The following is a 27,114-nucleotide window of genomic DNA, read 5'->3' on the forward strand; positions in this document are numbered from 1 at the left end:
ATAAGTTCCGCTAATGTTCAATTTAACTAGAAAATGCAAATTAAAAAATAATTTTTAAAGATAATATTTATAAATGAATATTATTTAAATATACATATTTTTATAAATTACATATTGTTGTGATAATACAATAATTAACTAGGTGTGTTGCACCATATAAAAAATAATTAAACCTAAGAAGTAAAAATACATAATTCAGTTTAAAGAGATCGTTAAAAATTAAATATTCTTTAATACATTTTACCCGTCTCCAGTAACTGTCGGCGTTGCCAGACCCTGATATCAACCCTGCTTTGTTATCGGCAGACGCCCGTCACTACGAAAATCAACAAACAACGACGCCGCGCAATAATTCGAAACTTCTTGGAACTATTGATTAACTAAGGAAAAAGGAATACATAATTCTGAAAAAGATGAGCAACAAGAGCACTCCAGTGCGCCAACGCATCCAGCAGTTCCAGACACGTGGTCCGCACAAATCGACGCCGGCGTCGGTTGGCAGTGGTCTGCGGAAAAAAGTGCTGATGACGCGAACGGAGGAGCGGGATCGGGATCGTCCGGATCAGCTAAATACGGCCTTCAATGGAGGCACTCCGCAACCGAAACCCAAGCCCACGGCCCTAAATGCCTGCTACACACCCTCGTCGCTCTACAGGAATAGCAACACTCCCGGGAGAACCAAGACTCCCGGCACCGGAAAATCTAGTTGCAGCCGGGTTAAGGAACGCGACTCCCTGATGGAGTCCTGCCTCAGCGTTTCCGAGGATAGCAACATGATTGTGGCGGTTCGGGTACGGCCACTAAACGCCCTGGAGTGCACACGTGGTCAGGTCACCAATGTGGTCCAAGTCAATGGCAATAGCAACGAGTTGACGGTTCAGGCCGGCAGCAGTGCCGATTCTTCGGCCGGCGTGACGCACTTCTTCAGCTACGACCAGGTCTATTACTCCTGCGATCCGGAGAGGAAGAACTACGCCTGCCAGGCTAAGGTTTTTGAGGGCACAGCTCGTCCGTTGATCGACACCGCCTTTGAGGGCTACAATGCCTGTTTGTTTGCCTACGGGCAGACGGGTTCGGGCAAGTCCTACAGCATGATGGGCATCGAGGCGCTGGACGATGCCGCTCTGGATGGTGGACCGCCGCACGATGAGGCGGGCATTATTCCCCGTTTCTGCCACGAGCTATTCCGGAGAATAGAGGCGGTGAAAAGGCAGGAGCAGCTGCAAGTAGAGGTGGAGGTTAGCTACTTCGAGATTTACAACGAAAAGATCCACGATTTGCTGAGTGTCCAGCATGCTACCGCTGCATCCGGGGAATCCACTCCTGTCCAGCAACAACTGCAGCGACCGGCTTTGAAGGTGCGTGAGCACCCCATCTTTGGACCCTATGTTGTCGATCTGAGTGCCCATTCGGTGGACTCGTATTCGGCGCTCCGCAACTGGCTGGCAGTGGGCAACTCGCAGCGAGCCACTGCCTCTACGGCAATGAACGACAAGAGCTCTCGCTCGCACTCCATCTTTAACATCGTCCTGAACCTCACCGACCTGAGCAGCGATGATGGTCTGTCCTCGGACACGGATTCCGGCACGGTATCCTCACTCCGGCAGACGCGGCGCAGCAAGATCAGTCTGGTTGATCTGGCGGGCAGCGAACGCATCAGTGTCTCGGGATCTAATGGCGAGAGGATCCGCGAGGGCGTCAGCATAAACAAGAGTCTGCTGACGCTAGGGAAAGTCATTGCTGCTCTAGCTGATTCCCGCAAAGCTGGCGGGAATGGACCCCTGGGATCCGGAACACCCAGCACGTTTGTCCCTTATCGGGAAAGCGTGCTCACCTGGCTTCTGAGGGTGAGTGCAATTACTTTTTCTTGTACTTATCAATTGGGTTAGTAGGTTGGACTACTTTTAACTGTTGATAATTCTTTATTCTCTTGAACGCCGAAATCGAAATGTTCCTACATCGATTAAAAAGTATATGCCCTATCTTAATCAAAGGAAGGCTATTAAAACAAATGTGGGATTCAATGATAATTAGTACGAAGGGTTTTGCGGGTCTATTTGAAAATGCATATTATATTTGATAAATATTTATTTTAGTAAAAAAGAAAAATAATTTGTATTCCTTTTTTTTGATTATGGGATATTATTCAAAATGTATTAATTTTTTAGATTAGTATATATGAAACTAAATGGGGTTCTTTAAATGCACTAATCATTAATAAATAAGTTATTATATTTAGGACTCTTGAAATACCTTTGAAATTATTATTATTAATTAAGGAAATGTAGTACGTGCTCAGCCATAAGACGAACTATTTTAATCGTCTTTGAAAATGTAAACTCCATTTGAGGGTATTGTTCTTTACTTTTGAAATTGCATAGAAATACTTTCACTACACATACATAAAGGCATTTCTTGGCAAAATTTTCCGTACTTTTTCCATTTCCAACGGACAGATCAGTTATCAACGCTTTGATTAGCCGGTGGACCAAGAAATGAGGTCTCCGCACAATCAGTAATTACCCGGAAAACAATCAGTCCCAAGAACTGCACTGGAAATGCATCCAACTCGTTGATCTCGTGAAAAATTTTAAACAGACAAACATTTACATACCCAATGATGGCTACCGATTCAATAATACAAATTTGATATTTGGGTTTCAATGGATGTTGTGACGCTCCAGCTCACTCTTTGTCTCCATGCCCATTGTTTATAGAGATTTGATCTCGTGATGATGTGTCGTCGCCCTGTCTTTCAGACACGCGAATTTGCTTTTATGATGTCTGAAATTCGGCAAAAATACCCATGACAGATTGTTGTTTGGCCATATAATCTAATATTATGCTAATTGCTTCAATTAAAATAAATGTATGTACAAAATTGTATGAAAAACAGGAAAATGGAAAAAATTTGCTTAAGATTAGATTGGGTTTATCACGGGCTTAAAGAATAAAATATGAGATGTTTTTAATCCATTTGACATAATTTGAAATTTGAACTCAGCTATTATTTGTTCGTTTATTTTTTATAGAAATCCATAGCCCAGTTTCTTATTTATTATTGTCTTATCACATTTGATAGTGCAACTTTTTATCGTGGCCTTAAAGTTAAATCAAAGACCTCCCCGCACCTCAATCAATTGTGTGATTAAAGCCTTCTTATCATATCTATTTAAACTCTTGCCGTGCTTTTTTTATTTGCTTATAAAATATATGACCTGATATAAATGCACGTGTAAGCGTTCTACCAAATTATAAAAAAAAAGATTTGAAAACAAGAGAAAATATGGCAGAGGCTTTATTTACCTTTTTGATTTTACTGACTCAAATTTTGTTCGTTCTTATCATGAAAGAATGTGCAATTGTAAATATCTCGAAGAAGCTTAAGGCTTCATTAACACATACATAGATAAAACTATGTTTGTAAACTCTGTAATTTCACTAAGATTACGAAGTTAAAGCTTCTTCTTCATTAAATTACAAAATTATCATGTGCCAAGATTACATAAACCTTTTAACCTTATTTTCAAATTAATAATTATTTGCTTCACGATTTGTACTAATTGTTTGAATTGAGTAATGGTTTTAAGTTTTCATAGTACATATATCACATGCTTTTGTTTATACTTCGAGTTAACAACTGCTTTTAAAGGAAAATCACAAGCTTTTGTCCACTTTAGTAATATCTTGATTGTAGAATTATTACAAGGTTTAGTCAATCCATAAGCGAGAGCTTTATATAATAGTAGTCTGCGTCTAAAAAAAGGAACACTTAACTTTTTACGACGTAATTTACAATCATTCTCTTTATTCGATGAGTAATTACAGGGCGCTAGAGTGAAAGGCTCTTGATTGAAGGTATTACAAAGTCCGCACACTTGACTTTTTTCCCGAAACCTGTTCCACTGACTGTTGTTTATTGTCTAGCCACCTTTATTTAAGTTACGGTAGTACGCCCTTGAGAATCCCTAACTAGTTTTAGTTTAATATATGGGCTTTGCAATGAAATGTGAAGACAAATACTTGCTAGAATGGCGTCGTTGCCATTTTCGTTACCAAATCAACAGGAACCCCTTGGGATCTTTGTAAGGAAAAAGCCAACATTGTTGGCCAACCTGAAAGACCAAGCAACCTTGTCCGAGTCCATTAGGGATTTCAGTTTTTGCTTTCCATTGTTTCTATGACTGACTATCTTTTAAGTACTTTTCCTATCTATGCATAATAAACACAAGTTCCATGTACATCTCTTTGCCACCCCAGCGATTTAAAAATACTTTTGAAGATAAAGTTCCTTTTTATTGTATTTTATTTTTTCTGGTGTACTCTGGTACTAAAACAATAAACCACTTGATACGTTATCGCGTCTTCTAAGTTGCGACACCAACAATTTTATGTGTTGCTGTCGTTGTCGCCTTTTTCCACATTTACAGGCCGTAGGCTCGCATTTACAATTGCCCTTGCTCAACTTTTTCCCATCCTTAAGACCTGTAATAACAATTTGAACACAATATGAATAATGTATATAGATACTGAATTGATGACAACTGCAAATTTACACATTGTTGAAATGCAGTACACGTAAAATACTTAAATAAACCAAATTCAAATCAGTAATTATAAACAAAGTAAGATAATTTCGAATGCCCAGTAAAATAAGTTATTGATTGCAATCTTTTAGTTTCATCTATCAGCCTTTGTAGTTAGTCTATAATTATTTTTAAGTATTTCATATATTTTAAGTTATAAACGAGTTCTAAACTAGTTTTCAACTTAAATGACATTCCATTTATAATTGGATATAAACTCTGCTTTAAATATTTAAATTAATAAAAGTTTGAAAGTCTTCCAACCGTTTCTGTTTATGACAACAAACATCATATACAAATTCGGACTATTGTAAACAGTCCATTATCTAAAGATTTTAATAACTCGTTAAAAAAAAAATATGTGAGCTATTAAGTACTATTTTTAATTTGTGAAAGTAAAAACTGCTATTAGGTGGCATTTAAATTTAAATTTGGTTCCTTTACTAAAATGTTCTGCCAAAAAGTAATTTTCTAGTTTTTTCGTTAGCCAACTGGATAAAATTAGGCATTGAATGTGTGTATAATTTTAAATTAGTTTGGATTTTGTTTGTCACATTTTTTTTTAAATATTTAGTGAAAATCACCTTGGGACTTTACTCCCTTAGAAACTCTCAATTTTTTTAGCAGGCGACTCAGCATTTTAAATGTTTTTTTTGAGAAATATCCTTTTAGTTATGTTCTTAATTTTTTTGTAAGAATTTTTTTTTTTTTAACTCGGTATGACCTTCACATGACTGTAAGAACTTTAGAACTGCAAGTGTCGAACCCCAAGCAAGCTTTCTAAATAAATTCCCAGCAAACTTGTTCGTGTGCAAAGCCCCTAGAAACCGCAGTGAATTTTTAATCAACATTTCCCGAACTCTCTACGGTTGCCCACAAACATTGTGTAGATTATGGGTGGATTTTGGTTTTCAAATATAATCCAGAAACATCGAATTGAATGCAAATGGAGTACAGTTCACACGATTTAAATATGAGTTGATCTGACGGGTTCAATACGTGTTTAATACACAAAGCGTGCCACTAGGGGCTACGTCATTTTATTATTTTCATAATTAGCAACAGTTGGGGTCTGTCTGTGTGCATTTTCAAATAGGCCACGTTTGTAGTTAACAAATTAACGATAATTAACCGGATCAATACAACCCGACATTTAAAGAAAAATAAAGCCATATAATAATTTTAATAATGCCAGGAAAGCTTTGAAACGATTTCTGTTGCTAATTGAACAAAACTCATAATTGTATATTGGAGGCATGTCAGTTGGCATTTAAATAATGAATTAATATGGATTAAAATAGTGAAGAAAAATAAATATGGAAAAGGGAAAGTTAAGTACAAATTTGTTGTTACCTATTTAACGTTGAACACGTTTGCATTATATAATAGAACGTGTCGTTTCGGTTAATTTTCCCACATAACAACAATTGTAACTCAAGCTAGCTTAGAATACTATAAATCGCTCTTTCACCCCCAGTTCGTTATATTCCCTGAGCGAAGTGGTTAACATTGAATATAAAACAAGAGAGAATGCTATAGTCGGGTGCCCCGACTATCAGATACCCGTTACTCAGGTAAAGGGAGTGCGAGGGAGATGGAGATAGAAACTTTGATCACGCATAACTTTTTAACGAATGGTCCGATTTGAAAAATTTCTTCTACATTTCGATAGGTATTGATAAACACAATAAAACTGCATTTTTACTTTTCCGAAATATTTAAATTTTTAAAATCGTATATAAGCGATTGTGGGCGTTAAAGGGGGCGTGGCACCATTTTGAAACAAACTTGCGCTGCGTAGGAACTTCTAAAATCTACATGCAAAATATCAATCTTCTAGCTTTTATAGTTTCCGAGATCTCAGCGTTCATACGGACAGACAGACGGACAGACGGACAGACGGACAGACGGACAGACAGACGGACAGACGGACATGGCTAGATCGACTCGGCTAGTGATCCTGATCAAGAATATATATACTTTATAGGGTCGGAAACGCTTCCTTCTAGCTGTTACATACTTTTGCACGAATACAATATACCCTTTTACTCTACGAGTAACGGGTATAATGAATCGAATTCATTGTATAAACAACAAAATATATGGCTTCCCTCCATGAGTGGTTTTTCTCAAAACCCGCTTTCCCCGTATACCCCATTGCAAATGCCGATGCATACTCATTCGTACAGATATGTACATAGATATATGGCGTATGGGGCAATTCACAATTTGATCACCCTATCTGGAAACAAGGAGAAAGAGCAATTTAAGTTTTTATTCGCTGCTGTTCTTGACTTTTATGATTAAAGCACCGACCAACTGATCTCATCAACGCATGTCAAATGTTCATTGCTCTAATTCAAATCAGTTTAGTTGAGTGGGAAATAATTTAAGTGAGGTTATGTTTGAACAAACCTAGATTGTTTAAACGACAGATCTAGGAAACAAGTAGATCACTTTTGCATGGTCAAGTTCCAGGTCGGTTTATTATGATTCGAGGATTTTTTTCTGGGTCAAATACAGTTCCCAGGGTAATCTCTTAATCACTGACCTTAGCCATCAAGTATTTGCCTAATTTGATATTTAACTTTTATTTAACCTGAGGAATATTTTTCGATTAGTCTACAAAAGACATATTAACTTCAATTAGTAAATTGGTGCGAGACGGAAAGATTTCCGTAAAGATTTGCATAAAAAATTAAGGAATTTTTTCGGAAAACGAAACCAGTTTAAGTCGGTGGTCTGAACTGACCCACCCCAATGTAACTGGAACAGATGTCTACTACTAAAGGCAAATGGTAATATGAAATCATAGTTTAAGGCCGTTTTCCCGATAAAATCTTGACTTGATTTTAGAAATCGTATCAAAGACACATATTTTTTCTCCGCTTTCTCTTTTTTAAAGTTAAAAGAAAACAAAAATTTCAAAGTTATATATTTTTTTTAAATTTATATTTTTATTGAATTATATATAATTTAAATTTAACATTAATATATAATATTTATGATAAATAACATTGTATAAATTGAAAATTTTCTCGGTACCTGCAAGCAAATTTCTTTACAAATTAATACATTTTTTGATCAATTACTTAAATGACTAATGCAAAAGTTAAATCGTTTTTATATCATTGCTGTCTTTCTTTTTGCACAGTTCAGCTTGACACCAAATGGCCTAAAATTATTTTCAGTTAACAAAATTTAACTTGGCATAAACTTTAAAAACATGTTCAACTTTTAAATATGTATATAGCAGTATTACGATTAATTTTGACACCTGCTCGGACTGTGCAATGATCAGTTGGTATTACAATAAATATAAGGGAAATGTCTAATATAGACAAGGATACAATAAAAATCGGGGTCCAAAGTATACGTAGCTACACATATATCGAAAAAATAATATTTATAAACCTTAGTTTGCGCCAATGAAGCATTTTTCTTGTTAGTTCTCCTTATTTTTTGTTCGTTAATATGGTATACCTGTAACTGATCCAATTAGGTCAAAAAAAACTAACGAAAAAACACAATTTTAGCTTAACAATTTTCTACTGCAGTTTACTCAGTCTCGTTCGCAAAATAGAAAATTCAGTTTTTCTGCTATTTTTGCATCCCTTGTTGTTTTTTTGTATATATATTTTTTTTGTTTTTTTTTTAAGCTTTTTTCATGATGTTCTCGTTTGCCTAAGATCAAAAAAATGCGTTGGTCAAGCGGGGCAGGTTTTCGTTATTTGATTTTTTCATCGTGCGCTGTTTGTTTGTCGGTAAACAAATTACTGTTTATAGTTGTACATAACTGCGAAGTTGGCTCAAAACGAAATTGTAGTAGATAATGGGTAAGGGGAATTGTAAATTGGTATCAAGTTGTTCTTGCTGTTGTAAATGGTAGTGTATTCGCGATGCGGAAATGCTGGGGCAACCATTAAAAAAAGGGTACAGTCGCCTTGGATTATTGTTGCAATCATCGTCTTTAACAGCTTTTTTCTCTTTTCTCCTCTGGTTTTTCTTTGTTTTTGTTGTAACTTTTTCAGGTTTTTTCATCTTTTCAGGTTTTCTTTCCTTTCTTCTGGTTATATATTTATATATATGGCATTTCGCGAATGTCTGTGGGAATCAACTGTAGTAGAGTCGTCCCGCTTCCTCTCACACCTTGCAGCTTTGGGGGGCCGCAAGGACGGAGGACACCACATCGTGGCTGTGACTGTGGGCGTGCTCCAGCTCATGTTCGTGCATCTCCTCCTCGTCCTCGCAGATGCTGTCATGGTGCTTGCGCTGCTCCCGCTTGCGCATGTAATTAATGAGCGGCCGCTTCTTGTGCTCCTTGCAGAAAGGACAATCCTTCCTCATCTGCTTCTCGGTTTTTATCTGCTTACATTTTTCTGTAATAGAAAGGATAGGATAGGGCCATGATTAGTTAAGATCGCATTATCTGTTTGCCCTCGTCTGTATCTCCACTGTGTTTTGGCCTACGTGCCCACTTGAACGCCCTTCTGGGCCAAACAGCTGATTTTTGACTACGTGACGTCGTTGATTTTACGCTCGCGACGTCACGTCGACATCTATCTCCCCTTTTTTCGATTCCGTTTTATAAATGCGTGACCCTGTGACACAAACAACTGTGTTCAAAATATTAGACTATTAGCATGTTCTTATAAAGATTAAAAATTTGAATTCATGTACAGATTTCATTTTACGCAAGAAATATTTTTATAATTTTAACTTTAGTAGGTTTTTCTAAAGCTACCACTACATTTATTTTGAACACAGCCGCATGAACACTCAAAGTGCTTAGGCGACCTGCCCTTATGGATTCAACTATTTCTATGATTGCTCAATTGACCATGTTAAATGCTAAACGGTTATTATTAAAGGCCATGCCGATCCATTTGGAAAGATTCTATTCATAGCCAGTGATAAGCGACCTTGCATAATCTATAATTGTACTCTACACTGAACAAAATAGCGATCTATTGGTTCACAAATGTTTTCTTACAAAAATGATTGTGAATGTTATATAAAACTTTTATTTGACTTGCAAATTAAAAACTATTTAATTTGTTGTGTTATCTCTAAAGTAAAAAGCTGTGGTTCAACATTTTGTTTATGTTTATGTTTAAAATTCAAAATAATATATTTTTTGTCCTGTGTACCTGATAATGCAGTGGGCATAATTAGTCATATACTACTCGGATATAAGCAACAACAAAAGTTTACCTTTCGCACACCTCAGTTTTGTTATTGCGCTTTAATTTTGGCACACAAACACAATGAAGCCCTGCTTTATTCGTCTTCCACCAAAAAGAATCCATTGTCCGACCACCTGCTCACCTTTTTGTGAGCCAATTCTAGAGGTACAGTCAGGTTTGGATGTCTGTCTATTTAATTATCGTATAAAGATCGAATGCGGAGGGTCTTTTAATGGACTCGACTGACCTCCATAAGATTGAGTTTAATCACCTTTAAAATAATCATACAAAGTATATTTTTTATTGCATTTTACGATTTTCCTCGAGTTACGATATAGTCGTTTGTATACGTTTATATCTTAATTGCGCTTTAACTTTGAAATACCGGAAATTTTTGACTGAACCTTGTCTACGTGTTTTTGTTGCTATATGTATGAAATAAAGCGCCAATATCTTACAGCACGTGGATTTAAGCCGTAAATATGAGGGGGGAGTTGATAAGGCAAGTTGGGCCGAGAAACTTTAGGCACCCTGTGTTTGTGCGCAAAAAATTAAGGCGTGTTCGCCGCACACATACACATGCGGCCAAGAAATCAGGCTGGCTATTTATAAACTCTTGCAAAAACAACAAACACCACACGCAATTCACAAATACAACTACGGAACGTGCTTTTCTTTATCTCTTGTTTTTTCCCCAGTGCATTTGAGGGTATGCGACAGTAGTTTAACCGCTATCTCCATTTACAGATGCTATCCACAAAAATTACCTTGCACTCGACTGTAGCAATCCTTGACCGCATGAGGGGATGTGGTGGATTCGAGGGTTCCGTAGGGAAACTGCTCGTAATCCCGGTAATATCCATGGCGCATCGAACCGCCATATGCCATCGTAGTATCGCTAACGCAGAATCCCCAAACATCCATTTTGGTTGTTTTATTCTTCTTCTTTTTTTCCCCTTGTAAGGAGCGTTGCAATGCTATTGATTGGGATGTGGGTGTGTTTTTTCTCTCTTTTTGCGCGCGTTGTGCGAGGTCGTTTACTCTGTCTCTCTGATTTCTTGGGGGTCCAATGAACTCTGTTTGAATCACTTGCTTCTTTTTCTTCTGAATAACGCGTATTTTTAAATGCACTTTTTGTGGAATACCAAGTCAAGGTATCGGTATCTGCTATCTTATTTAGTGGATTTTCTTTGATATTTCACCGACATTCGATGTACTCTGGTGGAAGTCTCTCATGAAACTGAAAGCCGAATGCTAGAGTTACTGCATTTTTGTAGCTCTCGTTCGTTCGGCTCTTGTTTTTCTGCCGACTTCGGGTCTCCACCATATTTACTGCTGTGCCTACGTGTGGATGTTTAAGCACACTCAAGGGCATAATAATGGAACATTGTAAGTTGGGTTAAAAAAAAAACCTATTTTTAAAGAAGTTTTTGGGAGTTTTTTCAACACAGATTCCCAAAAAAAGTTTCACTGCAGTAATTTACTATTTTCTAAATAGTTTGATTTTGGGCTTTGACTATAACATGTAAATACAAAAAATGGTTAGTTTGGAAATCCAGAAACAAATCTTTTTACTTAAAAGGGTCTTCAAAAGTCCTTTGATATTAATTTTCTTACAGTCACATTTATTAAGCTTATAAATAAAATACAACGAGCTTCTGTGATACCTTTAGGCGTTTCTGCTTTATTTACTTATTATCAGGAAATAAATTTACATTTTGATATATTGTGTTGATAGTATTGTGCCTACCATTGTACTATAATATGTGTATGCCTGTTTTTATACACGTATGTATGGCATTGTGTTTTGTTATGTTTTCGCGTCTCGTGCTTTTGTTGAAGCTTACCCTTCCAACCAAACCCGCCCCTTCGAGTGTTTCCACAGTGGTTACAGCTCTCACATGAGACACAGTGGGACGAATCTGTTTAAGTTCGTACATTTTTAAAATCAACCATTTTCCAAATGATTCACCTCGTGTTAGTTTGATAATTTTTAATAAATGTTAATTACCTGGAGGCATGAACAATACTCTTGGAAGTTTTACTTATTAGCGACCAATTGCTAATACCGAAAAGATGACGAAAAACGGTAGTCATGAGAGTGATCTGATGGATGTTCGCCGGCTGATCATCTGTGGAATTGGATATATCTTTATAAGGTTCGCTAATAACAGTCTAGACCTCCGATTTATCCTGATTTGTTAAAAGAAATTCGGTTGCCAAGTGGGGTTTCATTGGGGACTTGAAGTGCTGAAATTTCGGGTCTGTTTTATAAACTTTCCATGGTGAAAATATAAATTATTTTAAATGGAGACTGAAAAATCGCACAAAACATGTAAAACCACAAGCTGCATTTTTTGCACTTGGCTAGAGGTTAAGTGTTTTCGAATATTTTTGTAAATTTGCGTAAATCTAGTGTTAATAAATGGTCTACGTCATTTTATCCGGTTCTGATCAAGGTTTTTGTTGTATTTTCTTTATAGTACGTACCGCCGCTATTAGCAGGTTTCTGCGGTTTTAGTTCGGTACACGCGAATTTCGGTCATTATGGAAGATCGTGACAAATTTCCAAAGTGGGAGGACGTTCAAATCTATATTTAGTTAAAAATGTTGTTGTATGGTACGTTTTGGTACGCGAATGACTAACAGCGATTCCCGTCATTGATTAAATCAATTTGCGGGTAATGGACCCAGTTTCAGACAATCAGGCGGCCACGACAGGCCCCTTGAGGTCGCTAAAAGTTTTGATAATTATTTTTAATGGGATGTCAATGTAAATTCGACCACTGTGAACAGCTACGTCGCTGCTGCTGCGCAGTTTGTGCAATCATCTCTCCTCTTTCCGATTCGTTCTCTTGTCCTGCTCACGGTGCTGACCTGCTTAATCAAACAAGTGTCACTTACGCACACTGCCAAGTATGTGTACTAAATACTTAATACAAACCTCTATTTATATATGTATGTACATATCTATAAAATATAGATCACAGTCATAAAAAGAGATTCAAAGGAGCTTCTCAATTAGATATTTACATTTTTCGTCTACCAAACATTGGCTCATATACATATGTATGTGAGTTACCATACTCAAAATTTGTTATATATTTGATTCTAAAATAAAATACATTTTCAAAATCAATTTGGAATGTGGTATTATATTAAGTTGACATTTTCTGACCTTTTTTAAGTTTCTATGAAAATTCATAAGATTTTTAATCATTTCATATACATTTTTTTTCTGTGTAAGCACATGCAAATGTATTTTGTTGGCACAACAACTTGTCTATTGCTATCTCCCTCCTCGCACTGCAGTTTCTGATAAGTAAAGCGATAATGATCATCAGTGGGTGCCTTTGTCACGGTAGTTTTACGCAAACAGATGGACGGAGCCGTATCATTTGCCCGGCCTTACCGCGCCAAGTCCACAATCGAAAACACATACTCAAAGGTTAGATTGTCTATTTTCCATTCCTTGAGATTTTAACGCATCTGTTGTGAGTGCTTTGAAGTGCCTTACAGTCGCCATGGGTTTAATGTTTACACCTCACATACAGGGGTATATCGCTTTTCGTAAAGTAAAGAAAAAACTACCTTTATCAATTTGGTATGGTTTCAGTTCTTTGAATTGCCTGATAAGACGCGTCAAATATATATTTATTGGTAATCATATTTATTTTATTTTATTCAGACTGTATGTGAAACCATCCTTATCACATCGAACTTAAATGGACCATATTCAATAACAATATAAGAACCATTCAAATTATACAAACAGTTTTTAATGATTCTTTATTCATTTTTGTTGTTTATACAATTTTGTTCGTAGCGGGATGTTTAAAGATTTATCGCTGATCTGGGTTCCATTTGAAATCGAACATTTAGAACACGAATTTCTTTATTTCTATTAACATTTTCATTATCCGAACAATATTTTATTCATCAAATTTTTGTTAATTTTTATTTATACAGATAATGTATATTCAAAATGGCGTATCTCCCCCAAAAGCTGCTCTTTTAAAATACATATGTAGATATATGATGCAGCCCACAAAAGTCCTTTTGTTAAAAAGGCACTTAAAATGAAATAGCGACTACTTAAAATCAAAAAAGCTTTATTCAAGTGGTTTTTGGCTTTACTGGGCGTAATTTAATTGGCTTCAATTTAAACCATTAAGTTTTATGATCGGTTCATGCCACATATTACATTCACTGAAATTAGTGATATATGTATGTATATTCGTTGATTCAGTTGTTTTGTATTTGTTCTAAGTAGATGTTAAAAAAGTATATTGTATATTGACACCTATGAGTAACGCTATATAAATGGAAAGCAATGAAGGCAATACCCAGATTTTTATGCCATATTGAACCAGCAAATAAATAACTTGATTTACCTTAGAGATTAACATCAAAACAATACAATTAGTCACCCAAATACAAGATGCATCCCAGAGGTCTGAATATTTTTGTTGCTGTCTCCTCTTTCCAGGAAAACCTCGGTGGGAATTCGAAGACAGTCATGTTGGCCACCATATCGCCGGCCAGCCTGCACGCAGATGAGACCCTGGCCACTTTACGGTACGCCTGTAAGGCGCGTTCCATCGTCAACCGGGTGAAGGTGAACGAATCGCCACATGACAAGATCATCCGGGATCTGCGCGCCGAAGTGGATCGCCTGAAGTCGCTGAGGAATGAGTACGAACGCCAGCGGCGTTTATCCGGCAATAATAACAACCCAGTGCCACGAAAGATCATTATCGAAACATCGGTGGATGACACTGAGGTGGAGGCACTGCGTCAACAGCTGGCTGAGCGGGAAAGGGAACTTAATCGGGCTCAGAAGTCCTGGATGGAGAAACTCAAGGAGGCGGAAGATCAGCGCAAGTCGGAGCTGCGAGTCCTGAAACGTCGAGGTTTGGCTCTGGAACTTACCGCCGAGCAGAAGCAGGCCTGTCTGGTGAATCTAACCGCAGACCCTATACTGAGCGGCACGTTGTTCTACCTTCTGCCGCAAGGACTCGTCCGCATAGGTCGAGGTCGTCTGCCAGGAGGAGGTGCCAACTCACAGCCGGATATAGTACTGGATGGTCCACTTGTGGCTCTGCAGCACTGCAGCATCGAGCACGAACGTGGTGGCAAGTTATATGTCATTCCCGGCAGCGAGGACTTTGAAACCTACGTAAACGGAGAACTCCTGCAGGATCGCCGTCAGCTGTTCCATGGTGATCGTCTGGTTATCGGTGGCTCACATTATTTCCGCATATCCAATCCCTTTTGCTCGCAAAGAAGCAAGGCGGAGCACCCGGTGGACTTCCAGTTGGCACACCAGGAGATCCTGCAAAAGCAGGAGCAGCAGTTGCGATTGGAATTGGAGGCGGAAAAGCGAGCTGCTCTGACTCGCATCGAACAGGAGCGGGCTCAGCATGCCCGGGACTTTGAGGAGCGGCTGCAGTGCCTCGAACTGGAGCAGTTCAAGTACAAGTGCAACAGCGAGATGTTAGAAACAGAGCGCCAAGCTTTGGCATTGGCCCAGCAGCAAGAGCATACGCCTCTTAGGCAGGAGGACGCAGAATCGACGCCAGCCCAAAAATCCACCATCCTAGAGGACATCCAACGCATCATGCTGAATCCCTCGGAGGAAAGTCTTCACAAAACACAGCTCATGGTAAAGGAGGCCACCCAACGCTGTCGCCAGTTAGACCTGTCTTTGGAGTTCCGACAAACGCAGACACCTGATGAATTTGGCCTCCTGCGCACGGTAATCCTGATCCTGGACAAGCAGCGTGGCCTCAAAGCCGAGTGGCCCACTGCCAGATTGGGTGTGTGGTTGGATTTGGTCAGAGATAATGCAGAGCAGCCGGAGAAACTTAATGCCAAGACCATTTTTCAGAGTGTCGAGGTTGACTGGGAGCCACTGGATGTGGAACTCAACGATACCTTAAGCGACACCCATAACTCTAGTCGCATCGCCTTAAACTTGAGCGCCATGAAGGATGTGCTGTTGAATAAACCGCTGAAGAGGCTACTAAATGTGTCCAGCAGCAGCAATACACCTTCGCCGGGCAGCCAGCTGGTGCAGTACACCAAACGCCTGCTGACGTACGATCCCGAGGAGACGCCGGGCAACCAGAATAGTTTCACCGCACTCGTCCACCATGAGCTGCAGATGATGCAGCGATCCGCCCAACGCCTGCAGAGGCACTGCGAGAGAGCACTTCATGAACGGGAGAATCAACAGGACAGCGGTGCCCTAGCCGTCAGCATGCAGGAGGCACTGTCTCAACTGGACATCGTGTTAAACGGAATGCACACTTCATTGGCTCGAGCGGAGGCCACTGCAAATGTCACCTCGCCAACGAAAACACAGAAGGCAGTGCGCTTTCTTATCGATTGACGGATGATTAGTTCGCACCTTGAACTAGATTTTATGCTGCAATGTGCTTTGTGTTTGTTTTTATGTTTTTAAATATATATATATTTTGTATATTGGTTTTTAAAAATAAAATATTGATAGCACCAACAGGGATAACTGGTTTGCGCAATGATTTACAAGGCTATAAACATTTTACATTACTTTTTAAAGGCAAAGCATCTTATCCGGCATTAGCTTTTAAATAAATCACTGTTAACTTAAATTACATTTTGAAAAATATTTGTACATGGTTGTTTTTTATAGACATTTGAGGTAAATTTATCTTCAATATAACCGGTTTATATACCAATTGCCTCTACAAAAGTTTATCACGATTTTTCAATTTGTATCAAAAGATATATCTTTGAGATATAGTTTGCTCTTCATATTAAATATTTGATTTTAGTATCCACATACTCGTGCGTAAAAAACTGAGTTCTTTCAAAATAAATGGGTTTAAAAAAACAAAAAATTGGCTGCGATCTGATATATCTAACTCCATATCCTGATTCAGGTTCTTCGCTCTTGCTACTTGACTTCAAGGTCAAGAAACCAATCCATGGACCCTCCCTCGGCCCATTTTCAAGTAGATTTCTGGTCCGGATCAGCCATTCGCTCCTGCAACTTTGTGTTGAGTTCCAGTACCCAGTGGCAGAACTGTCCCTCCTTGAGGTTTACGAAATCGGCAAGGAAAACATTGACTTTGGGCTCCTCAGTCGGCTCGAAGGGACCCGGGATCTGCTCCTGAATCCAGGGCTGCAGCTTCTTGTCCACCCGCTTGGCTGTACTCTTTAGGGTGAAGAAGACCCGAAGGGCAATATAGCGACCTGTTGGCGTGATGAGGCACTGAGAGACATATCCCTGCTGTGGTTGTCGCGACAGCAACGAGTCCTCTAGGAAGGATTGCAGCTTCTTGACACTCGCTTTATTCGGCCACGGTGTGGGCCAAGAATAACTGGGCCAGAATCTCAGGGGCAGCGGAATGGGGCACCTCCTATAGATGATTACCAAGTTACGTTGCATCTCCAAACATCTATTCAAGGTGCAATCATTGAGAGAACCATCTGCAGTGGAGTACAGACGATGGCCGAAGAACTGTATCAGATCCTTGTGCAATTGCTGGTGATGAGTCACTGTCAAGGCGTAAAAGTGCTGCATATCCAGAATGACCACCTCCTCGGGATGGGAGTCCACAAAATGGCGAATTTCCAAGAGGGGCTCAAAAATCTCCATAGCAAACAGGCCGTGGCAGTAGTAGAACTTGTCATCCTTCTGAGCTATCCTCAGATCAAAGTACCGCACTCCCAGTTGCAGTTGCTCTAATGTCCCGGAGGATTGGGTCTTGCTCCAGCGTCGCACGAAGCAGGGAAAGAAGCGATGCCATCGTTTCACGGATGTTTCCGCATCTGGCGATAGTTTGGACTTACTATTTATGCCATAAGTCATCGAGTTGTGGGAACCTATACTAGATTGGCGACGCTTTAATTAATTCCAATTGTGGGGTGATCTCATCCATACCTGGAATGGCCAAATTAATGATCGAAAGACCACGCAATTCCGCGGGTAGATCCCGCATCCAATGCTCCCTGGACATGGTGTGGTATATTCCTTGTTAATGTCGTAGGCACTTATAATAAAATCACCGCGACAAACCGTTAAAGTTGTGTTGATACTACGGCTCACCATAAATAATCCAGGGGCTCTCAAAGGGGGTTTTAGTATTTTTGGTAGGGCTGCGTACATTGCTAGTATTTATTGGCCCCCAAGTAAACAAAAACAGCTGATTGAGCCCCGCCAAAAATGAATGCTTTAAAATAAAAATAAAGTACTGCCGAACCTTTATAGCTTAGTTCACTTCTTCACAGTAAAATAAGAAGAATGTTTAAATTGTAGTCGGAACTAAATATGTTAAAATAAATTTATATTTATATAATACAAATATAATAATTTGTATAATATCAAAACAATATGTTAAATCTTTTTTATTCAACCAAACTTTAACACTCAGGTTTTACTGTATTGTTTTGATATCAGCTGTTCAGACTGCCGTTAGTGAATCAGCTTCCCTATTTCGTGATTTACCCACATTATTATTTTTACCTGACGATGCCGCGGGATTGCGAATTCCTGGTGGTCGGTGGCGGCATCGCTGGCGTCAGCTGCGCCGAGTCCTTGGCCATCTGCCGACCCACTGCCTCCGTCCTCCTGCTCACGGAATCAAGCATTGTTAAGAGTGTCACGAATCTAGTGCCGGTGGCTCGTTATCTCCACAAATTCGATGTGCGGGAACAGGATGTCTCCGAAATGGGGGCCACTATCGAAACGCTGGTGGACCAACTGGATCACATCAACAGCATTGAGCACTGGATCCGCACTAGAAAGGGTGTGGTGGTCAAGTATCGCTATATCTGCTTGTGTACTGGCGGAGCACCCAAACTATTCAGTTCTGGTGAAGCAGTAGAACCCCGCATTATTGGCATTCGGGACACAGACTCTGTGCTTGAACTGCAGCGGAGATTGGCGGCAGCCAAGGATGTTATGATCCTTGGAAATGGAGGCATTGCCAGTGAGTTAGCCTACGAGCTAAAGGATGTCAATGTCCATTGGGTGGTGAAAGATGCACACATATCGGCAACCTTTGTAGATCCGGGAGCAGCGGAGTTCTTTCAGCTGGCCAGAAATGAAGTGGATACAAAGGATTCCTCTCCGGTAACGGCTATTAAACGAATGCGTTATGGTGAACTACTGTCCAAGGAGCAGGATATCAAACATGGAGCCGCTTTGGGTCCGGACTGGCACCGCACCTTCGATTTGAGTGGGGCAGCTGGAAAGCAAGATAAACGCCTGCCAAAGATCTACTACAAATCTCACATAGAGTCCTATAAGGAACTTGCCGAGGAAGCAGGCCTTAAAATCCAGTTAAGCCACGAGGACGGGAGCTCCGAGCAGCTTACCTGTGATTTCATCGTTTCCGCCACGGGTGTCCTGCCGCGGCACGAGTACACCTGCGATTGCCCATTGAAGTTTTCCGAGGATGGTGGCATTTCCGTGGATGAAATGATGCGTACCAATCTTAAGGATGTTTATGCTGCCGGTGATGTATGCACGGCCAGCTGGTCACCGGCGATGCACTGGTTCCAGATGCGCCTGTGGACTCAGGCCCGGCAAATGGGCTCCATGGCGGGCAGGAGTATGGCAGCCGCTAGTGAGGATGAAACCGTGTACCAGGACTTTTGCTTCGAGCTCTTTGGCCACGTTACCAAGCTATTTGGCTATCCTGTCGTCTTGCTGGGGCGCTTCAATGGCCAGGACCTGGACAGGAACTACGAAATCTTGGTGCGCTGCACTCGCAATAAGGAGTACATTAAATTTGTGCTGCAGAATGGCAGACTGCGAGGTGCTATCCTCATCGGTGACACCGATCTTGCCGAAACCTGCGAGAACCTCATCCTAAACGGCATTGATTTGGAGCCCTACGGCGATGATATACTCAATCCCGACATAGACATCGAAGACTATTTTGATTAGTTTATTAAGGGCTAGCTTAAAGTATTAAAACATTTAGAACAGTTCGTTTGCTGAAGCTTACTACTAGGATTGGCTTGTTCCTGGATTTGGCGGTGCTTTTTTGAGCCGCTGTCATTTCAGCTTGCCCTCGGTGCCTGGAAAATAAAGGTGTAATATCTAGATCTTAGGGGATCTGTGCCAATACTCACCCACATACTTGATCTCATCGAAGGCCTTGCGCGCCTTTTTGAGCTCCTCGTTCATTGTCAGCAAGTCCTTGACCCTGGCGTATTTGCGTTGATCCTTGCGAACCAGGAAGATAATGTCCTCCACTTGAACACGACCTGTTCGCCCGATTTCCATAGCCCGGTGTGTGGTCTCCGCTATATATTCTATGACCAGATCCTCCAGCAGATCTACGGTTTCGGTGTACGGATTTTTATCGTCTCCAAAACCAAACATCATGCAACGCAGCTCCTTGCTGAAAAGTCGCTTTCGTCCCGAATTCGTGGACACAAACTGGTCATCATCCGCATCGTCATCAAAGTTAAACTAAAGGAAAAAAACAAATGATCGGGAACTTGGACATATATTTTTTCTACTTTCTTACATCACCGCCTTCAAAACTCTCCTCCGGCATATTATTTGAGGCCATTTTCCTTTAATTTTTACTAAATGTTGTTTACACGAAAAACACCGCTTTGAATGATTACCATAAACATATGTTGGTATCGATACTTGCAGTAGTGCTGCCAGCAGTCCATTCAGAAAAGTAGCTAATAGCTAAATCTAGCTAACAGGAGCTAACAATAAAATCTAAAACTATGTTATATTGTTAAAAGGTTAAAGTGTTTTTTTAATTATAATATATAAGCAAAAACGTCTTGACTTACAGGGAAACCATATTTCTTTCTGGATTTGCGTGTTCAGATTAAAAAAAACAGAGTAATAATTTAAAGCAGGATTCTGTTGAAAAAATAGCTAAACATTTTTATCGAATGGTTGCACTATGCGATAATTCCTCCCGATATATCGTTATCGAAGCCGTCAGTCTGCACACGCATTTCAAATATCTTTAAACGCCTTTAAACTTGTCCCCCAAATCTGCGAAAATGGAAGTGTTTACCTTTGAGAAATCCTTTCTGGAGCGCCTGAAGGAAGCGGAGGCGGTACTTAAGTGGGAGGGAGCCGTGATGCCCGCCTCCCAAGTGCGATCCGAGTGGAAATCCTACGTAGAACTGCAGATTGAGCCTGCAGGTAAGCCACCCACACTGATGCAAAAGACAAAGACGAACCAATTTCTTACACTTTATATTATATTTATATATACCAAAGGATGGCAGGCGATTTGGAAAATACCGCGAGTTATTTGCGAGGATCTGAAACTGCGTTATCCCACCATAGTTTACGGTTACGTGGAACAGGCGATCTTCGAGGAGTTAAAAGCGGTCTTTGTGGTCACCGCCGTGCAGGACAGCGATGTCCACCTGCCGGAGAGCAACGAGGTGTCCCTGGTGGAGCTGTGGCCTACGGTGGAGCAGGAGAACTCCGCCCTCAATGTAGACACCACAGCGGACTGTATCGATCGGCTGAGGTTCTTCTATACACATGTGTGGATGCCTTGGGACAAGGACTACGATGATGATCGCGACTGGGTGCAGCAGCATCTGCAGGCTCGTATTCAGCTGGTCTGCGATCTCAGCAAGAATCGGCTACCCCGACCACTAGCCGTGCACATGCGCACCCTTCTGACCGAAGCAAGTTACATCCAGCAGCGCTTGGACTACCTGGAACTGGATCTCAGCGATGCCGAGAGTGATGACGAGGCCGTCGAACTAAATGACAATGCGACGGAGCCGGCCAGGAAACAGGCCAAATCAGGTAATGCCAATGGCAGTCTCAATGCGTCCAGTCTACCAGTGACGGATCTGATGTGCCTGCACCTGCGCATGGCCATCATCAGGAGCGAGTTCGAGATCCTTGAAAACCCTGAGATGAGGAGGGCATACAGTGAGCTGCAGTCGAACAGCTTGAAGCGACTTCGCAGCTCGTCAGGGACAACCAAACAATCGGAGGATCTCCTGGTGGAGCGGGCTCCCATTAGCCATGTGGTTACCGTGCCGGGGAAACTGCAGCAGCAGCTGGATCTGCTGAAGCTGGCCCAGTCGCTGGTCCCTCCTGAAACGCAGGTGCAGTTGGCCAATACGCTGCAGGATGTGCTCAGCATCTGCCAGAGCAACGATCATATACTCCTCTCGCCGGGCGAGCACACGATCAAGTTCTTGGAGCACCTTAACGACAATGGCAGTCTAAGTGGCCTGGTCCAGCCGGAAGCTATACTCACTCCGGTTCCAGACCTCTTTAAGCTACCTGTGGTGTCCTCCAGTGATGAGGACAGCACCCTGCTGGTAATTGATGGCGACTATACCCTGTCGCAACTGGTCTTAAACTGCCGTCATGTCCGTCGAGGAATTCTGCTGCGCAATGGCACCTTGACAATGCAAGGATGTCGTCTGATGGGCGATGGCAACTCTAGTACCCAGGAGGGTATCGTCTGCATGCCAGGCGCCAGCGTGGAACTCAAAAGCTGCCTTATTGAGGACTTTGCCGTGGGTATTTCGTTGCGTCCCAGATCCAGTGCCGAGCTGGGCAGTGTTCAGTTAAAAAACTGTAAGACAGGACTGGAACTGCTGGAGAAAACGGCATCCTTGAATCTACAGGGAAGCAAGTGCAGCTTCGACGGATGTAAGTTGGGAATCTTGGCAGATGGCTTGGCCCTGGGCGAAAGGAGGACGGAAAAGAACCTAGTTCTTAAACAATTCAGCGAACTGCAGCGGTAACCATAATATTATATGTTGAGCTTCAATCTTTAAAACTTCTTTACTTTTCTTACCCAGATATAATAATGAAAATTTGCTTGGTAATTGCACCTTTAACCATTGCGCGAGAAATGTGCGAGTTTTTAGCGAATCCGATCAACTCCTGGCTCAACGCTCGCATCAGCGACTTCTGGAGGAGGAACTCGTTGGCGAAAACAAGGAGAACATTCAAATGGTCTAGGGGTGTCATATGCATATTAACAATTAACTTAGTTTTCCCTTTAATAAGCACCAACTTGATAAATAAATATAAAATAGGCGGTAACCGAAATAATAGATCAAGTGGCTTAATAAATTTCTGTAGTTTCTTTTATTTTTTGCAAATTTAGAAAAGGTTTTTTTTTTTAAATTTGTATTTTTTTTGTTCTGGCTTAAACTTGTAAAAAGTCTCTGCTTCACTATAATGAAACTTGTCTAACTCAAATGGATTTAGGCCGTATCATCATTTCAACAAACGTAAGGGAGATTGTGTAGTCGTATTCTTTCCAAGTACCCCAAGTAATTCCGTAACTTTCTTGGTATGGTTTTTTACCGTCCTTATAATATTTTCCATTGAGTGAGCTGCAAATTTAAATGTTTTGATTTAACAATTCAAATAAGTATTTTTAAATTTATATATGTATACCTTTGAAAACATGTTTTAAACCACCAACCTCCATTGTGACTCCTTGCGCAGTGAGAATCATTATCCCGATCCTGTGTGCTGAACATTGAATTTTCATGGTATTTTAGGGAGTCACCTGCTGTACCAGAATATTTCCCTATCGTTGTCAGCTCATATCCCTCCATCTCACTCCCAACTTTGAAATTATCGTACTTTGCGTAGCGGCTCGTTCCATTTATATCCCTTAGGTTGATGTAAAGTTCGTATGGTTGTGCCTCCGTCATGAGATGCAACTTTTCGAGCCCGATAAAGAACTCTCGTTTAACGTCCCCAAATCCTTTTTTATAATCATCCCAGTTTCGGTTGAAGTTCTCTGATCCGTCCATACGCCTCTGAATTGTCATCCAACCAGTTGAATTGCAGGGAACTTCAAAGGCATTTATTCCGCGTATTACCATGTTGTAAATGCCAGTTGGACCTTCACTTGGACAATCCATTCGGCTGCACCTCGAAACCAGGTCAGTTTTCTCAGTTAGCTTTTCCGAGATGGACTTTATTTGGTTCGTTAACTCATCGATTTGTTTAGCTTTGTTCATATTGTCGGCACTTTGGTCATTGATTTGAGTAATTTTATTATTTATATTTTTATCTTTGTCCTTTATTTGTTGTTCCTTTAGTTGTATGAGTTCTTCTTTGTTTTTAATCTCTTCACTTTTGTCTTTAATTTGATCTTCTTTTATATGAATTAGATTATCTTTATTTTCGATTTGTATTTTAGCGATTGCAAGCTGGCTCTGCAAGTTTGAAATAGTTTCTTCTTTGTTCTTGAGCAGATCAGATTGGTTATTAATCTTATCATCTTTGACTTTATGTTGTTGGTTCATCTCCCTTATTTGTTCATCCTTGTCCTTAAGTTGTTTACTTATCTGCTTAATTTGTTCATCTTTAAAATTAATAAGTAATTTACTGTTCTTGTCTAGACCTTCGGCATTTGATAGCTGGATCTGCAAGTCCTTGTTAGAGAGTTCCAACGTATTTATTTTTTCCTTTAGTTCATTGCTGGTGTTGGCTGCTTGTTTTAACTCAACGAAATGGTCGAGAACGGGTTTGAAAATTAAAAAACAATATGAATTGCACTGATCTTCGCTGTCTTGATTTTTAATTTCTTGTTGATCCTTAACAGGATCTGCAACTGAAAAAGTTGGCTCTACCAAAAGCAAATATGACAAAAACAGCACTAAAGCACTCGACTTCATTCTGTTGAACAAGTAAATGTTTCACAATCTACCCAAGACTAAACTGAGTTCAAAAGTTTTTTTGCTTTTTATACATATGTATATATACTTTAATATTTTAGTGATAACAAATAGATTGAAAAATTATAAAGCGTTTCAATGTGTGAGATGTTACATAAATAAAATATTCTATATAAAGTGAGCTCCAGTCGAGCAGATATAAGCGGCTTCGCTGTTAATAAGGGAGAACCAAACAATCAGAGGATTCCATGGTGGAGCGGGCTTCCATTGTCCATCTGGTTATCGTACCGGGGAAACTGCAGCAGCAGCTGGATCTGCTGAAGCTGACCCAGTCGCTGGTCCATCCTGAAACGCAGGTGCAGTTGGCCTATACGCTTCCGGATGTGTGGATCATCACTTGCTGAATCTGAAGATAAGCTAATGCAGCTTCGACGGCTGTTAGCTGGAAATCTTCGGCTTGGGCCGGGGCGAAAAGAGGACGGAAACGAACCTGGTTCTTAAACAATTCACCGAACTGCAGCGGTAACCAAAATATTATACACTGTTTTACTTTTTCAACCAGATACAACGATGAAAATATGCTTGGCGAATCCGATTAACTTCTGGCTCAACGCTCGCATCAGCGACTTCTGGAGGAGGAACTTGTTGGCGAAAACAAGGAGAACATTCAAATGGTCTAGGGGTGTCATATGCATATTAAAATTAACTCAGTTTTCCCTTTAATAAGCAACAACTTGATAAAAAAAAATAAAAAATAGGCGGTAACCGAAATAATAGATCGAGTGGCTTGATGAATTTCAGGATTTATTTATAATCTCTTTGTAATTTTGATCTGGCTTAAATTTGTTAAAAGTCTCTGCTTCAGTATGGTGCAACTTTTCTAGCTCAATTGGATTTGGGTCTAATCATCATTTCAACAAAAATAAGCGAAATTGTGTAGTCAAATTTTTTCCAATCGCCCCACACAATTCCGTATTTTCCTTGGCCTTCCTTCTTACCATTTTTATAATAATTTCCATTGAGCGAACTGCAAATTTTAAAGTTTTGAATTAACAAATTCAAAAAGTGATTGTTAAATATAATATATACATATACATATATACATACCTGTAAGCACATTTGTTAAACCACCAACCTCCATTGTGACTCTTTGCGCAGTTTCCACCGTGAAAGTCATTATCCCGATCATGTGTACTGAACTTTGATTTCTCGTGGTATTTTAGGGAGTCACCTGCTGTACCAGAATATTTCCCTATCGTTGTCAGCTCATATCCCTCCATCTCACTCCCAACTTTGAAATTATCGTACTTTGCGTAGCGGCTGGTTCCATTTATATCCCTAAGAGTGATGTAAAGTTCGTATGGTTGTGCCTCCGTCATGAGATGCAACTTTTCGAGTCCGATAAAGAACTCTCGTTTAACGTCCCCAAATCCGTTTTTATAATCAACCCAGTTTCGATTGAAATCCTGTGATCCGTCCATACGCCTCTGAATTGTCATCCAACCAGTTGAATTGCAGGGAACTTTAAAGGCATTTATTCCGCGCATTTTCATGTTGTAAATGCCAGTTGGACCTTCACTGGGACATTGGTCAAATTCACTACATGTCGAAAGCAGGTAAGTTTTCTCAGTTACTTGGTTCGTTAACTCATAGATTTGTTTAGCTTTTTTCATATTTTCCGCACTTTGGTCATTGATTTGAGTAATTTTAATGTTTATATTTTCATCTTTTTCCTTTATTTGTTGTTCCTTTTGTTGTATGAAATATTCTTGTTTTTTTATATGATCAGTTTTGTCTTTAATTTGATCTTCTTTTATATGAATTAGATTATCTTTATTTTCGATTTGTATTTTACCGATTGCAAGCTGGCTCTGCAAGTTTAAAATAGTTTCTTCTTTGTTCTTGAGCAGATCAGATTGGTTTTTAATCTTATCATCTTTGACTTCATGTTGTTGATTCATCTCCCTTATTTGTTCATCCTTGTCCTTAAGTTGTTTACTTATCTCCTTAATTTGTTCATCCTTGTCCTTGAGTTGTTTACTTATCTCCTTAATTTGTTCATCTTTAAAATTAATTAGTAATTTACTGTTCTTGTCTAGACCTTCGGCATTTGATAACTGGATCTGAAAGTCCTTGTTAGAGAGTTCCAATGTAGTTATTTTTTCTCTTAGTTCATCGCTGCTATTGGCTGCTTGTTTTAACTCAGTTAAATGATCGAGAAAGGGCTTGAAAACAATGAAACAATACGAATTGCACTGATTGTCGCTTTCTTGAGTTTTAGTTTGTTGTTGATAATTCTCAACAGAGTCTGCAATTGAAAAATTTGACTCCTCTAAAAGCAAATATGACAAAAACAGCACTAAAGCAACCGACTTCATTCTGCACAAGTGAAATGATTCACAATTGATTCAAGACTGAACTAAAAATTATAAACAGATGCAATGTATAAATTGAATAATTAAATTTAATGATTGCGCAAATTTCTTATCGCGTTATTAAAATTTTGGGACAAATCGGTGACTTTATGTTTATAATGAAAAATATGTTTATAATGAACCACAATCTCCAAGGTAGGTCATGGGTCAGAACTTCTTTTTTGGCTTTTGCTGTGGGCCCAGCAACCAAAAACAATTTTTTTTTAAGAAAGACATTATTTTTTATATTTTGAATTTATTTGAAAAGGA

General features: G+C 39.8%; 8 protein-coding genes across 11 annotated transcripts; 3 read left to right on the forward strand and 5 right to left on the reverse strand.

The window, feature by feature from the left end:
• The first annotated feature begins 278 nt into the window (after nucleotides 1–278).
• LOC108044722 (kinesin-like protein KIF14) lies at nucleotides 279–16,256 on the forward strand. The gene is made up of 2 exons (XM_044459455.1): nucleotides 279–1,847; nucleotides 14,262–16,256. The coding sequence occupies exons 1-2, from the start codon at nucleotides 414–416 to the stop codon at nucleotides 16,164–16,166; spliced, it is 3,339 nt and encodes a 1,112-aa protein (XP_044315390.1). The 5' UTR covers nucleotides 279–413; the 3' UTR covers nucleotides 16,167–16,256.
• LOC108044724 lies at nucleotides 4,275–11,032 on the reverse strand. Of its 3 annotated transcripts, none has more exons than XM_044459456.1 (2): nucleotides 10,540–11,032; nucleotides 4,275–4,485 (listed from the first exon to the last, which is right to left on the reverse strand). In XM_044459456.1, exons 1-2 carry the CDS (start codon nucleotides 10,694–10,696, stop codon nucleotides 4,331–4,333), a joined length of 312 nt encoding a protein of 103 aa, XP_044315391.1. In that variant the 5' UTR covers nucleotides 10,697–11,032; the 3' UTR covers nucleotides 4,275–4,330. The 3 variants fall into 3 exon arrangements, with proteins under 3 accessions (XP_044315391.1, XP_016990666.1, XP_016979317.2); XM_017135177.2 differs by lacking the exon at nucleotides 10,540–11,032 and adding an exon at nucleotides 5,171–5,356; XM_017123828.2 differs by lacking the exon at nucleotides 4,275–4,485 and adding an exon at nucleotides 8,674–8,965 and having other exon boundaries at nucleotides 10,540–11,030.
• A 102-nt stretch (nucleotides 16,257–16,358) lies between the features above and the next one.
• LOC108044723 (PI-PLC X domain-containing protein 2) lies at nucleotides 16,359–17,859 on the reverse strand. 2 transcript variants are annotated; one of them, XM_017123826.2, is made up of 2 exons: nucleotides 17,703–17,859; nucleotides 16,359–17,644 (listed from the first exon to the last, which is right to left on the reverse strand). In XM_017123826.2, exons 1-2 carry the CDS (start codon nucleotides 17,776–17,778, stop codon nucleotides 16,767–16,769), a joined length of 954 nt encoding a protein of 317 aa, XP_016979315.2. In that variant the 5' UTR covers nucleotides 17,779–17,859; the 3' UTR covers nucleotides 16,359–16,766. The 2 variants fall into 2 exon arrangements, with proteins under 2 accessions (XP_016979315.2, XP_016979316.2); XM_017123827.2 differs by having other exon boundaries at nucleotides 16,359–17,649; nucleotides 17,703–17,816.
• Nucleotides 17,860–18,226: 367 nt separating this feature from the next.
• On the forward strand, nucleotides 18,227–19,756 carry LOC108044730 (pyridine nucleotide-disulfide oxidoreductase domain-containing protein 1). The gene has a single exon (XM_017123837.1). The coding sequence runs from the start codon at nucleotides 18,291–18,293 to the stop codon at nucleotides 19,710–19,712; it is 1,422 nt and encodes a 473-aa protein (XP_016979326.1). The 5' UTR covers nucleotides 18,227–18,290; the 3' UTR covers nucleotides 19,713–19,756.
• On the reverse strand, nucleotides 19,698–20,414 carry LOC108044732 (transcription initiation factor TFIID subunit 13). The gene is made up of 3 exons (XM_017123838.2): nucleotides 20,302–20,414; nucleotides 19,901–20,243; nucleotides 19,698–19,846 (listed from the first exon to the last, which is right to left on the reverse strand). Exons 1-3 carry the CDS (start codon nucleotides 20,344–20,346, stop codon nucleotides 19,824–19,826), a joined length of 411 nt encoding a protein of 136 aa, XP_016979327.1. The 5' UTR covers nucleotides 20,347–20,414; the 3' UTR covers nucleotides 19,698–19,823.
• Nucleotides 20,415–20,737: 323 nt separating this feature from the next.
• LOC108044725 (protein nessun dorma) lies at nucleotides 20,738–22,865 on the forward strand. The gene is made up of 3 exons (XM_017123829.2): nucleotides 20,738–20,948; nucleotides 21,027–22,527; nucleotides 22,589–22,865. The coding sequence occupies exons 1-3, from the start codon at nucleotides 20,804–20,806 to the stop codon at nucleotides 22,749–22,751; spliced, it is 1,809 nt and encodes a 602-aa protein (XP_016979318.2). The 5' UTR covers nucleotides 20,738–20,803; the 3' UTR covers nucleotides 22,752–22,865.
• On the reverse strand, nucleotides 22,862–24,487 carry LOC108044726 (fibrinogen-like protein 1). Its single transcript, XM_017123830.2, has 2 exons — nucleotides 23,196–24,487; nucleotides 22,862–23,131 (listed from the first exon to the last, which is right to left on the reverse strand). The coding sequence occupies exons 1-2, from the start codon at nucleotides 24,428–24,430 to the stop codon at nucleotides 22,990–22,992; spliced, it is 1,377 nt and encodes a 458-aa protein (XP_016979319.2). The 5' UTR covers nucleotides 24,431–24,487; the 3' UTR covers nucleotides 22,862–22,989.
• Nucleotides 24,488–25,272: 785 nt separating this feature from the next.
• Nucleotides 25,273–27,100, reverse strand: LOC108044728 (fibrinogen-like protein 1). Its single transcript, XM_017123835.2, has 2 exons — nucleotides 25,538–27,100; nucleotides 25,273–25,457 (listed from the first exon to the last, which is right to left on the reverse strand). The coding sequence occupies exons 1-2, from the start codon at nucleotides 26,806–26,808 to the stop codon at nucleotides 25,316–25,318; spliced, it is 1,413 nt and encodes a 470-aa protein (XP_016979324.2). The 5' UTR covers nucleotides 26,809–27,100; the 3' UTR covers nucleotides 25,273–25,315.
• Between the last annotated feature and the right edge of the window lie 14 nt (nucleotides 27,101–27,114).

Source organism: Drosophila rhopaloa, unplaced genomic scaffold (assembly GCF_018152115.1).
Source record: "Drosophila rhopaloa isolate 14029-0021.01 unplaced genomic scaffold, ASM1815211v1 contig_2, whole genome shotgun sequence".
NCBI lineage: Eukaryota > Metazoa > Arthropoda > Insecta > Diptera > Drosophilidae > Drosophila > Drosophila rhopaloa.